Raw genomic sequence first — 13,403 nt, 5'->3', positions numbered from 1 at the left:
CAGCGCCATCTAGTCAAAACATTTTATTTTTGCCATTGTGCCTGTCAGTTGTTTTGTTTGCTTGACGTACATACTTTGTGTTGTGAATTGTGGTTTGTTTGTTTGATATGCATGTAACAAAAAAAAATCATTTAAAGTGCTATGTAGTTTTCAGGCTGTGTGTAAAAAAAAATCCTGCTTGGAGCAATGGTTGGTTCATGCAGCTGTAAAAAATTGAGGGAAGGTTGCAATGTACAAGTTTTTTGTGTTTATAAGTTACAATGTGGCAAGTTTATCCCATCCAGTCAGTAAGTGTGATTTTAAGGTAGGAAATTTCCAGAGTCTATACCCTTTTGAAGTACCTTCACTCTGGAAGGGCAGAGGAAAGGGTGTTATAATTGGCCACAGCATCCAGATTAGAAGGGATGCAATCTAACGATTCATCGAGACTCTTTATTGTCATTGTCAAGGTTCAGCTAATCACCAGTAGGACATACTGACTGGCTGCTTTAGAAAATTATTGCAATGAAGAGTAATTGAATTGAACGATGAATGTAATGAAAGTTTTAGGGGAAAGACAAAGAACAAATATTTTTGCTGTATTTTCTTACCTATACATATCTATTTCCTTATTGGTCACAGGTTACTCGTGTGGAGGTTTCCTTGATGAACCCTTTGGATCCATTATGAGTCCTAATTATCCAAACTTGTATCCAAATAGTGTAGAATGCACTTGGTACATAAGAACAAACAGCTCAGAAGTAATATATTTACGGATCACTGACTTAGAGTAAGTGAAGTTGCTGTCACCTTCTTTTTATAATTTTTATTTTATGAAGTTCAAAGTCAATTTATTATCAATCTACATATATGTCACCATATACGACCCTGAGATTCATTTTCTTGCGGGCATAATCAATCGCTCTATAGAATAATAACCATTAACAGAATCAACGAAGAACCATATCAGTTTGGGTATTCAACCAGAGTGCAGAAGACAACGAACTGCGCAAATACAAAAAGAAATAAATAATAATAATAATAATAAATAAATAAGCAATAAATATTGAGAACATGAGATGAAGAGTCCTTAAACATTAGTCCCTTGGTTGTGGGAACACTTCAGTGATGGATAAGTGAAGTTGAGTGATGTTATCTCATTTGGTTCAAGAGCCTGATGGTTGAGGGGTAGTAACTATTGCTGAACATGGGATGAATCATTTGAATTTGTGTGCAAAAGAAGCTGTGCTGGAGCTTATGACTCTCCACTTTTACAAAGCATATTGACTGTGTTTGATTTCTTTGAATGTGTCTAATTGCGCTGCCAAAATATCTTTAGCTAGAGGTTTTAGCCTTTACCATATGACTAGTGTTAATTACACTGTCCTGTAGTTTTGATTTTCATGTCACCCTCCCTTTCTAAAGCAAACTGATTTGAATGTGGTAACTGTTCATTGAATATGGATGTTCTTTACCTAGAAAACTACTGGATTTAAGGATAGCCCAGTCAGAAGTGGTATGGTAGCATGAATGCTAAGTTACTGGAGTATTCTCTAGGGGGGGGGGGGGGGGTTTGGACCAATGAGGTGGTGAGATGAGGTTGAGAGGATAATGGTGACTAGAGAATTCATGGGATGAAATAAATCTAGAATAAAGATTACAGTTGGTTTGGATATATTAAAGGCTCAATATTTAATATTAGCAAATGTATACAGTAAACATCCTGAAATTCACAGATATCACAAAACAAGAACCCCATAAAATGAGTGATAGAAACATCGAAGCCCCGAAGCCCCCCCCTTCAAATCAAACAAAATTGATCTCATAAGGGAATGATACAGAAATAGAGATTGATGGGTAATAGTTGCAGTGAGTATGTGAAGTAAAGATATATTTTTTAACAAACGTGTGTTTTAGATTCTGAGCTCACTGGTGGAAAGTGAGTCAACGCGGGCTTTCATAAGGGAATTGGACAGCCAGGCGAGAAAGAGAATTGCAGGCATAAGGGGAAGTGGGGAGGATTGGAACTAACTGGACTGCTGTATACACAGCTGGCATGAACCTTACCATCCACATATGTAGCCTTAGTTATTCTATGCTTGGTTATATCACAAAGTTGGAGTTAATATCAGGAGGCATATTCAGTCTATAAAGAAGCTATTTAATCTGATTTGAGAGTAGAAAGGTAAGGAGCAGAATATTAATATTTGGGAAGGAAGAAGGCTGTGGTAAGTAATCAGAGGAGAAGCTGGATAATATTCTGGCAAATGCTGATTCACCTTGAAGCATTAGAAAAGTGATTTTGCAAGCAAAAATGTTAAAATTTTTGTTAATACAAATATACTGAAGGAATGGACTGGGTATCAAACTCTAGCCAGTTTTTTTTCTTATGCTCTTTTATAACTATTTTGCCTCATTTATTAACTCTGGTTATTTTCTTGACAGGCTCGAGGCTCCATCAAATTGCCCATATGATTTTATTGCAGTGTATGATGGACCTACAAGAAATTCTCCTTTGCTTGCCAAGTTTTGTCGTGAGCTAAATGGGGCTTTCACATCATCATCCAACAGTATGACAGTTTATTTCCGGACAGATGGCAGTGTAACCAGCCGTGGCTTCAATGCAAACTACCACACTCTGCCCAGCAATTACGGTTAGCTTTATTAAAATACTTGTCTCAAAATTGCATTACTGGAGAAATTAGGAATTGAAGGATATTAGACATTTAAATAATCTTAACAAGCACTTACAACAAACAAAGCTATAAAGTTTAAAAATAGTCAGTTGGAAATTTACTGCATTACGTACTATTTTTATACATTTGAAATCCATTTATACATTGGAAATCCATTTGCTATTCATAATTGAGAGCTATGGTCCACCTCAGGTAGTTAAGTACTCTGTGCAGATGAGGCAGAAAGAGTTGAAAGACATGGGAAAACGGGTGGCACAGTAGCGTAATAGTTAGCACAACGCTTTACAGTAACAATGACCTGGGTTTAATTCCCTCTGCTGCCTGTAAGGAGTTTGTACGTTCTTCCCATGACTGCATGGGTTTCCTCCAGGTGTCCTGGTTTCCTCCTACAGTCCAAAGACATACCGATTGGTCAGATAATTGGTCATTGTAAATTATCCCGGGATTAGGCTAGGATTAAATCGAGGGTTTGCTGGATGGCGTGGATCGAAGGGCCAGAAGGGCCTATTCTGCGCTGTATGTCAATAAATAAATAAATGACTTGTATAACTAATTTGTAGGATTCATGAGATTAAACTTCACCTTTTTTAATTTTTCTAGCAATTTTAAACTGTACAACAAATTATATGGATGCAAAAATTGATAGATCGTATCTCAGCAAACTGGGTTTTGATGAGTCCAGTCTCCACTTGAATGACCAAAGCTGCACGCCAATAATAGCAGATGATAAAGTGGAATTCAAGATACAACTTGATCAATGTGGTACAATACGGGAGGTAAAGAAAAAAATTGTGGCAAGATTGGTTCCAAAACAAATACAACAAACTTTCCATTCCTCATGACAAAGTACTTGTAAAAGTATTTAAGGTCATCTCTTGTATTCATTCAATGCTACACTTTTGCCTTTGATTAAATTCTGAAGCAATATACAAGGTGGCCATTTTAATAGGTACACCTGCTCATTAATGCAAATGTCTAAGAAGTCAATCGTGTGGCAAGAACTCATTTGCATAAAAAAGCATGCAGACATGGTCAGGAGGTTCAGTTGTTGTTCAAACCAGACATCAGAATGGGGAAGAAATGTGATCTAAGTGATTGTGGAATGAGTATCTCAGAAACTGTTGATCTGCTGGGGTGTTCACACAAAACAGTCTTTAGAGTTTGCAGAGAATGGTACAGCTCTGTGGGCAAAAGCGCCTTGTTAATCAGAGAGGTCAGGGGAGAATGGCCAGACTGATTCACGCTGACAGGAAGGCGACAGTAACTCAAATAACCACGCATTACTACAGTGGTGTGCAGGAAAGCATCTCTGAATGCAAACACATCAAACCTTGTGGCGGATGGGCTACAGCAGCAGAAGACCACACCGGGTTCCTCCCCTAACCCTAAGAAAGTGGCCGCTGAGTGTATATTCAATTGGTAACATTGAAATTAATTGTTACTTTTGATCTTGGCATGACCTTTCTGCTCTCAGACTAAGGTGAATTTTTGAATTAAATTATTTGAATGTCTGCAGATGTGACTGTGCCAAACCTTCTCAGATAATGTTCTCCTAACTCTGATCTTGACCACTTTTATTGAAATCTATCTATCTCTTGGCAAAAATGAGTTATTCTTTGACTTGTTTTCCATTCATCCCATTGTGTTAGTGGTCTCAAACTCATGAAGATCTGCAAATACTGAAAATCCAAAGCAACACACACAAAATGCTGGAGGAACTCATCAGGCCAGGCATCATTGATGGAAAAGAGTAGACAGTCAGCATTCTGTGCTGAAATCCTTCTTCAGGACTGATGAAGGGTCTCGGCTCAAAACGTTGACTCTTTTCCATAGATGCTGCCTGGTCTAATGAGTTCTTCCAGCAATTACTCTTATTCTTTTTATTCAACTCCACATTCATCTACTTCCTCAGAAAGATCAATTTTTATTATATTCACACTCTCAATAACTTGTTTTTCTTTGCTCAGTAAAATGGATATGTATCCTTTCATATTTTCACTTCAAACACATACATTATAAAATAGCCATTAGAGCCAAAAAAAAATTTCTTTGACAATTCTACTATTCCGTTCTCATTTTAATGTGTTGGTGTCTTGTTTCTTGCTTCTACCTTTTTGCTGAGGCAAGAAAAGGAGATTATTTTTCATTCTAGCAGTTTACATGAATATTTTAAGTCCGGTTAAGACCTAGGCTTACTCAATTCTGGACTGTCAAATATTTAGGAATACTTTTCTTGAACTGCACTTCCACACTTGGACAGGATAATTGAAAAAGCATTGTCAGTAGTCACTTTCACAAATTGTTTAGTTTTTTTCTTTCGTTTGCTACTATATTGGTGCCCTTCTATTTTTTATTGCTACATATAAATCAAAAATACAAGATTCTACACATCGTTGTCCTCCTTAAAGTATCTCAGTTTTGAAATTATGTGTTTAGTCACATGGAACAGCTGTTTTTCCTCCTTGATAAATTGCATTTTGCCGTAATTATATTATTTCTTAAATGAAGAAAACTAGTTTGTTGATATTATATAAAAATACTTCATCATACAAAATATTTGAATTCTACTCTTCATTTTGCTCTCTTAGGTAAACAATGACAACATCATTTATTCCAATACCATCCGATCTTCAGCTTCTAACTCCACTATAGTCCGTACGCAATACCTGCAGATTAATATCGGCTGTGAAATGCAACAGGATACGATGGTTAAGGTCATGTATTTGGTAAATGAAAACTCAGCACCTGAAATACTTCATAATATAACAGAATATGGCAACTTTAGGGCCAACATGAATTTCTATGAATCATCACTCTTTGCCACACCAGTGTCAGATTCACCTTACTACGTGGATCTCCTGCAGAATCTTTTTGTACAGGTTAACTTGAGCAGCTCTGATGCCCGTCTTAAAGTTTTTGTGGATACCTGCATTGCATCGCCCTATAATTTCAACTGGACATCAGTAACCTATTATCTCATCAAGAATGGGTAAGCTTGGCTAAACTTTAAAAATTAATCTTCCTACCTAAATATCCAAGGTGACAAATTATAACAAGGTGACCACTATGCACATATGTTGTTAGTTAGTCGGCAGATGTCTTTGCAGCCTCCTCCACTCTGTTCAAGGTGAACAACCTTGCTATCTCCTGAATATCCTCAGAACACACGTCCTTCATTCCTGGAATCAATTAAATAAATCTCTTCTTTTTCATCCTTTCCTAATCCTTACATCTTTTCAGAATTGAGTCATGTTCCTACAGCTCAAACCAAGTTAGTATTCTATAGACATGAAAAGGTCTTCAGATGCTGGAAATCCAAAGCAACACACACACAATTCTAGAAAGCTCAGCAGGTCAGGCAGCATCTCTGGAAATAAATAGACAGTCAGCGTTTCAAGCCAAGACCCTTCTTCAAGACTGAGAAGGAAGGAGGGAAGATGCCTGAATAAAATTTGGGGGGTGGGGGTGGGACATTGGCTAGCTGGAAGATAATAAGTGAAGCCAAGTGGATGGGAAAGATCAAGGGCTGGAGAAGAAAGAATCGTTTAGGGGAGAAGTGGACAATTTTGTAAAGGTATATCATGACACTGTACTGTGCCTCCTTTTGTAAAGTGTTCTTTATGCTTATTATGTTGTTATGCTGCATCAGATCTGGAGTAACTATTATCTTGTTCTCCTTTACACTTATGTACCGAAGAATGACAATCTTAAATCCTGAATCTTGAACTCTGCTTTGGCCTGAGTTCATTAAAGGAACTAATCCTGAAATATTTGTTTTATAGGTGTGTGAGGGATGAGACGTATGACACATTGCCCTCACCAGGCAACAACATTGCACGATTCCAGTTCAGTGCCTTTAAATTCCTGAACACATATTCCTCGGTCTACCTGCACTGTAAACTTGTAATATGTGAAGCTTATGATTACTCCTCTCGTTGCTACCGTGGGTGCATGTCTCGGCAAAAGAGGGCCACAGCTTCTTCAAAGGGAAATATTGATGTAATGTTGGGACCAATTGAACTCAAAGGAAATTAATGATATTATGAAAATTCAGGTGAGACAAACATGGTATTTTCTGAGCAGCTTTTCCTTTTGCATAGATACGGCCTTGGAAGTACTAAATTGTAATGTCTTTCAGATCTGGAAAAGATGCGGACAAGGCTGAATAGACAAATATCCAATCCAATTTACCATTTATCCTGCCTCTGCTGGCTCTGTTTGGAGTTGTTTCACCACTGGATGCCATTGTGGTAGAATAATTCAGGAATCTGCAAAAAAAAAACGTTTTCATGAACATCTTTTACATTTTATGTGGAATTCTACTGTGAAGTGCTGCTTTTAATTGATTGTCGACCTGATTAGATCCAGAACACTCCGAACTAATTATACAGCAACCATACTTGCACGAATGTCAAAAGATGATCAAAGTTATCTCTAAGTTTATCCTAAGCAATTAACTTGGTTCTTGAGATTATTTATGAATGTATGTCGTTTATTATAACTCCCAACTGGAACACAAATTTTAACTAAATTTACTTGTCCATTTGCTCTATTTCCATTAATTTGTTGCAAAGAAATATATTAGCTGTAATTAAAAAGTGGAACAATAAAGCACTTTTAAAGCATGACACAACCTGGTCGGTTTTTACTTTAAAGTTCTAAGTTCAAAGTAAATGTATTATGAAAAGTATATATATAATGTCACCATATACAACTCTGAGATTAATTTTCCTGCGGGCATGCTCAGCATATGTATAGAATAGTAACTATTACAGGATCAATGAAAGATCAGTCAGAGTGCAGAGGACAACAAACTGCAAATGCAAATATAAATAGTTAGCAATAAATAATGAGATAACATTATAAAGAGTCCTTAAAGTAAGATCATTGGTTGTGAGAACATCTCAATGGATGGGCAAATGAGTGTAGTTATCCACATTTATTCAAGAGCCTGGTGGTTGTGGGGTAGTAACTGTTCTTGCTCCTGCTGGTGTGAGTCCTGAGGCTCTTGTACCTTTGACCTGATGGCAGCAGCATGATGAAAGTGTGATCTGGGTGGTGGGGATCTCTGATGTTTCATATAGATGTGCTCAATGGTTGGAAGAGCTTTACTGTGATGTACTGGTCTGAATCCACCACCTTTTGTTTGATTTTCCATACAAGGGCATTGGTATTTCCGTACCTGGTCATTCTGCAGCCAGTCAATACATTCTCCACTACACATATATAGAAATTTGTTAAAGTTTTAGATGTCATGCTGAATCTCCACAGACTCCTAAGGAAGCAAAGGCACTGATGTGCTTTCTTCCCAATTGCATGTGTTGAGACTTAATTTTATTAATATAAAATTAAAAACACAAAATGTTGGAAACACCCATCAGGTCAGACTTGTTAATGTTTCAGGTGACCGGCAATTAACAAGTCTTCACATTCCTCTCTCAGCTTGCCTTACCACGGTTTGTCTTATTCAGTCTCTTCCAACTCCCTTCCAACTCATACTTCCTTTTCTGTGTCCTAATGGTACCCGAGTTACAAGTTGCTGAAACATAATTTCCTGTTCTTTATCTAATTGGCTCTACTTGATTGAATTATGATGTTCTAAATATGCTATTAGCTCCGCATAAATAATAAAGTCCGCCATTTCCCCAAAAGCCTCTGATTTCCTGCATTCCACCTCTCTCTTTCCCTGAATGGGGAATTACCTTTGTGGCTTTCCTACCTTCAGTGTCTTCTACTAGAAAGACTAATCTGCATTAATTGGTCTCAGCCTGAAACGTCGACAGTGCTTCTCCCTATAGATGCTGACTGGCCTGCTGTGTTCCACCACCATTTTGTGTGTGTTGCTTGAAATTCCAGCATCTTCAGATTTCCTCGTGTCTGCATTAATTGCTTAGATTTTCAGTGGTTATCTTTATTTCCCATTATTAATTCTTCAGTCCATCCTTCAAGGGTCAATATTTACTTGAAGTACATTCTCAATTTTTGCTTACCCACGAAATCTTTTATTGTCTGATAATATTAATTCTTATTATTGTCCTTCTTCTTTGTAAATGCTTTGGTCATTGTCTGTTGGCTTCAGAGAAGTTTCCAATCCTCTGACCCATCATTATTCTCGGCAATTTTATTTAGCTTTTCTTTTAATTTGGTATCATCCTTAACTTTTTTAGGATGTCACAAATGGTACATGCCTCCTCAGTGGAATACAGATTTGAAATATCTCCTTAAATGGCGGCCAACTTTGAATCTATTTTCTCAGTTCATTTTAGAGCACAAGACCATAAGACATTGGAGAAGATTTAGGTCTTTTGACTCATCGGGTCTGCTCAATCGTTCAATCATGGCTGATTTATTACTCCCTTTCAATCCCATTCCCCTGCCGTTACTCCATAACCTTTGACACTCTTAGTAATCAACAGCCTATCAAACTCTGCTTTAAATATATCCAATGACTTGGCCTGCACAGCCGTCCTCATATCATAGTAATTGTGACCAGGGAAGAAGAAAGAAGTCTTTCAAATTGCCTAACTGGTATGAGGTACCTCCTACTTCTGTGGTTGAGAACGAGGACCTCAGAAAGATGAGTAAGCTAATTATTCATTATGGTGTTGTATCTATTCAAGTGGAGATAGTGAAAAGGACTGTACTAGTTGCTGTGTCGATATAGTCAGAGGATATATGCACCCTGCATCTAGAATCAGAAGTCCCAATGGAAACTGTTTATTTGCTCCTCAGAGCTACCACTGAAGCCAGAATGAAGGTCTGCTCAAAAGAATTCGAGGGACTTCGGAGTAATGTGGAAACTAAGGGTAACAACGATAATAAACAATTAGGCACGGTGGTTGCGTAGTGGTTAGTCGACGCTATTCAACTTGGGGCATTGGAGTTTGGAGTTCAATTCCAATGTCATCTGTACGTCCTCCCAGTGGAATACATGGGTTTTCTCTGGATGGTCCAATTTCCTGCCACGGTTAAAAGACGTTAGTAGGTTAATTTGTTATTGTAAGTTGTCCTGTGATTAGGCTAGGGTTGATCGGGTTTATCGGGGGTTGCTGGGGCAGCGTAGCCAGAAGGGCCTATTCAGAGCTGTGTTACTATATCAATAAATGTACCGCTGGTAGGTTAGTTTGTAATTGTAAGTTGTCCCGTGATTTGGCCGAGGTGAAATCGGGGGTTTCTGGGCTGTGTGGCTTGAAGGGCTGGGAAGGCCTATTTCATGCTGTAGCCCAATAAATAAATAAATAAATAAATAAAGGTAATGTTCTATGGATTGTTCCTTAAGACACCCAAAAATTTACAGAGTGTCATACAAATCAGGCAGTTTAATGCTTGGCTTAGGAAATTTGCAATTTCAGAAGACTTTTCCTATGGTCCCACACATGTATTGACCAATATGGTTAAAGAGGGATATTATGCTGACATTGATTGAAAAAATGGTTATTGGTCGGTAAGCAGTGACAATGGTGGTACCACAGGGCTCAATTTGGCCCCAACTATTTATTATAAACAATCTATGATAATGATCTGCACAACAGCACCAAATGTCTTATTTCTAGTTTTGCTGATTATATTAATCAGAGGGGATTGTGTGTGGGGAAGTGGAGTTAAATAGAAGGCTTTAAGGGGGTAGAGAGAAGCAGCATGAATGGCAAGACGCAATGCAGTACACAAAACAGAAAAGCAGAGTATTTTTTTAAATAGTGAGCGATTGAGTGACATTTGTTTTCAAAGGGATCTAGGTATCCCAGCACACAAGTCATTGAAAGCCAGAGAGGAGCTGGAGCGGGTGACTAGAAAGATAGATGGTCATAGTATCATATAGCTATACAGAAATAGGACCTTAAGCCCACCATGTCCATGAGGAACGTTGACCCTTATTGAAATAAGATTTGAATACAGGCTCGATGCTGATTTATGCAATTATACAGGGCCTTGGTGAAGCAATGTAACATTTTGGTCTACTTATCACATGTTATGTTTTTAGAAACATAGAAAACCTACAGCACAATACAGGCCCTTCTACCACCAAAGCTGTGCTGAACATGTCCTTTCCTTAGAAATACCTAGGCTTACCCATAGCCCACACAAAATGCTGGTGGAACACAGCAGGCCAGGCAGCATCTATAAGGAGAAGCACTGTCGACCTCTCGGCCCGAAACGTCGACAGTGCTTCTCCTTATAGATGCTGCCTGGCCTGCTGTGTTCCACCAGCATTTTGTGTGTATTATTTGAATTTCCAGCATCTGTAATTTCCCCGTGTTTACCCATAGCCCTCTATTCTTTTAAGCTCCATGTACCTATCCAGGAGTCTCTTAAAAGACCCTATTGTTTCTGCCTCCAGCACCACTGCCAGCAGCCCATTCCACACATTCACCGCTCTCTACGTAAAAAACTTACCTCTGACGTCTCCTTTGTACCTACTTCCAAGCACCTTAAAACTATTCCCTCTTGTGCAAGCCATTTCAGCCTTGGGAAAAAGCCTCTGACTATCCACACAACCAATGCCTCTCATTATCTTGTACACCTCTATCAGGTCACCTCCCATCCTCCATCGCTCCGAGGAGAAAAGGCTGAGTTCACTCAACCTATTCTCATAAGGCATGCCCCCCAATCCAGGCAACATCCTTGTAAATCTCCTCTGCACCCTTTCTATGGTTTCCACGTCCTTCCTGTAGTGAGGCGACCAGAACTGAGCACAGTACTCCACCTGGGGTCTGACAAAGTTCCTATATAGCTGCAACATTACCTCTCGGCTCTCAAACTCAATCCCACGGATGATGAAGGCCAATGCATCATATGCCTTCTTAACCACAGAGTCAACCCATGTAGCAGCTTTGAATGTCCTATTGACTCCGACCCCAAGATCCCTCTGATCCTCCATACTGCCAGAGTCTTACCATTAATGCTATATTCTACCATTGTATTTGACCTACCAAAATGAACCAGTTCACACTTACAGTAGCACTTTTGTAGAACTTCTTGCTCGCCACTGACCAGGAGAGACTTTGTGCTGTTAAATAAACTTTAGTTGGGAAATGAGACTTTAAAATCCTGCTTTCTGAATGTCCCACAAATCTTCGTTCTCATTAGAGGTATATATGGAATGGCTATGATTAAATTCAGGTGAGGAATTTATGAAATACACATTTACTGTCTTACTGGTTGCAATAAGCCAACATTGTTCAACAATGGATTTTTTTAATTGACAGATGTCATTCAGATTAAACAAATTAATTCAACAAATCACAGTAAAGGGCACTAAATACGGCATTTATTCAGATTAACAATTACATTATCTACATGAGTCAACTGAGAATTATAATGAAACAATTTAAACAGTTTGCCTTTGTAATATATGGATCTATTTCTTTTAGAGCAATGACTCCCCTTGGCACTACGTATGAACTGTTGTCTATGCACGTGCCCTGGTTGGTTGTCTACGCATGCACATTGTTCTCTCTCTCTCTCTTTCTCTCTCACTGCAATGTGAATACGCCCGTTAAAACTATCTCCCCTGTGTGTGCTTTTATTTAATTGATATGTAGTTACACAGACACAACAAATTGACGATGAGTACAAAAATGAATGTCAGAGAATATCACCATCAGTTATGGGATGATTATGGGATGAAACAACGAGAGGAAAGAATTAAACAGTAGGAGTAGGCTGTCATGGACTCTAATAAAGGGACACATGAGTAACTGCATAGTACTCAGTGAAAGACAGCACAACTAGCAAAATTTAAACAGAAAATAATGTGCTGACAGCTTTAGTCAGGAAAGTTGATGAATTTGATGATGCTAATGAAGGCACCATCGAGAGGGTTGAACAGTATTGTAACATGAATAATGTGGAGAAACAAAAGAAATCCCCCATGCTTCTTAGCTTAATGTGTGCTATAACATACAGTTGCTTACACAACTTAGTGACACCTGAAAAGCTAGCAAGCAAGACATTTGACGAAATTGATATAATTTTACAAGATCAACTGAGCCCTAAACCAGTGGTAATAGCTGAGAGATTTAGATTTTACAAACGAAAGCAGTCAAAGGATGAAAACATTTCTAAACTACGCAGACTTTCCCAGTGCTGTGACTTTAGAGATGGACTTTATGATGCATTATGTAACAGGCTTGTGTGTGGCATGCATAGTCAAAGCACTCAAAAGAGACTACTGTCAGAATGAGACCAAACCTTAGAACAGGCATTAACCATTGCAATATTGTTAGAAACTGCAGCAAAGGATACAACAGAACTACAGAAAAAGAGTTTAGAATGTGAAATGCACAAAATGTCCCTGTCCCTGAATGGTGCAAAAAGCCAAACATGTTATCGATGTGGCAAATCTTCCTATAATGGAATTGACTGTTGGTTCAAAGATAAAATTTGCAGAGAGTGTCACAGACAAAGTCACACAGACAGGGTGTGCAAGTCAGATAAAAAGTACAACCAAAGCGAAGAACCACTCTGAGTGAAAACTTTCAGACACAAAACTAAGCAACTGCTTAGAGTGGCAAAGGCGAATCAGAATCAGACAACATAGAGTCTGACACAGGTGAGCTGTCATGTCTAGAATTGCATAGTATAACTGAAGCAGATCACAAAATCATCTGGATTTCAATAGGTGTGTCTGCTATAAAACTGAAAATGGAGCTGCATATGGGTCAGCTTTGTCTATATAAGCAGTGGGGGTGCTTATCCCCACTAAACACCCACTCCGCTCCCTGGATA

The 13,403-nt window shown here is 38.5% G+C and overlaps 1 protein-coding gene across 1 annotated transcript in view; it reads left to right on the top strand.

The window, feature by feature from the left end:
- The window catches only part of LOC140715048 (scavenger receptor cysteine-rich domain-containing protein DMBT1-like), a 79,046-nt gene extending 71,738 nt beyond the window's left edge, over window positions 1-7,308 (top strand). Inside the window, exons 46-51 of the mRNA XM_073026776.1 lie at window positions 622-769; window positions 2,425-2,633; window positions 3,276-3,451; window positions 5,264-5,664; window positions 6,458-6,729; window positions 6,814-7,308. Of these exons, the coding sequence (XP_072882877.1) occupies window positions 622-769; window positions 2,425-2,633; window positions 3,276-3,451; window positions 5,264-5,664; window positions 6,458-6,710 (1,187 nt within the window). The 3' untranslated portion in view covers window positions 6,711-6,729; window positions 6,814-7,308. The remainder of the gene's footprint in view (window positions 1-621; window positions 770-2,424; window positions 2,634-3,275; window positions 3,452-5,263; window positions 5,665-6,457; window positions 6,730-6,813) is intronic.
- The last annotated feature ends 6,095 nt before the right edge of the window (window positions 7,309-13,403 follow it).

The sequence above is a fragment of the Hemitrygon akajei genome, chromosome 23, assembly GCF_048418815.1.
Source record: "Hemitrygon akajei chromosome 23, sHemAka1.3, whole genome shotgun sequence".
In the NCBI taxonomy this organism is placed as follows: domain Eukaryota; kingdom Metazoa; phylum Chordata; class Chondrichthyes; order Myliobatiformes; family Dasyatidae; genus Hemitrygon; species Hemitrygon akajei.
The sequence above is the reverse complement of the archived record's forward strand: the minus strand, read 5'-3'. Positions and strand labels throughout refer to the sequence as shown.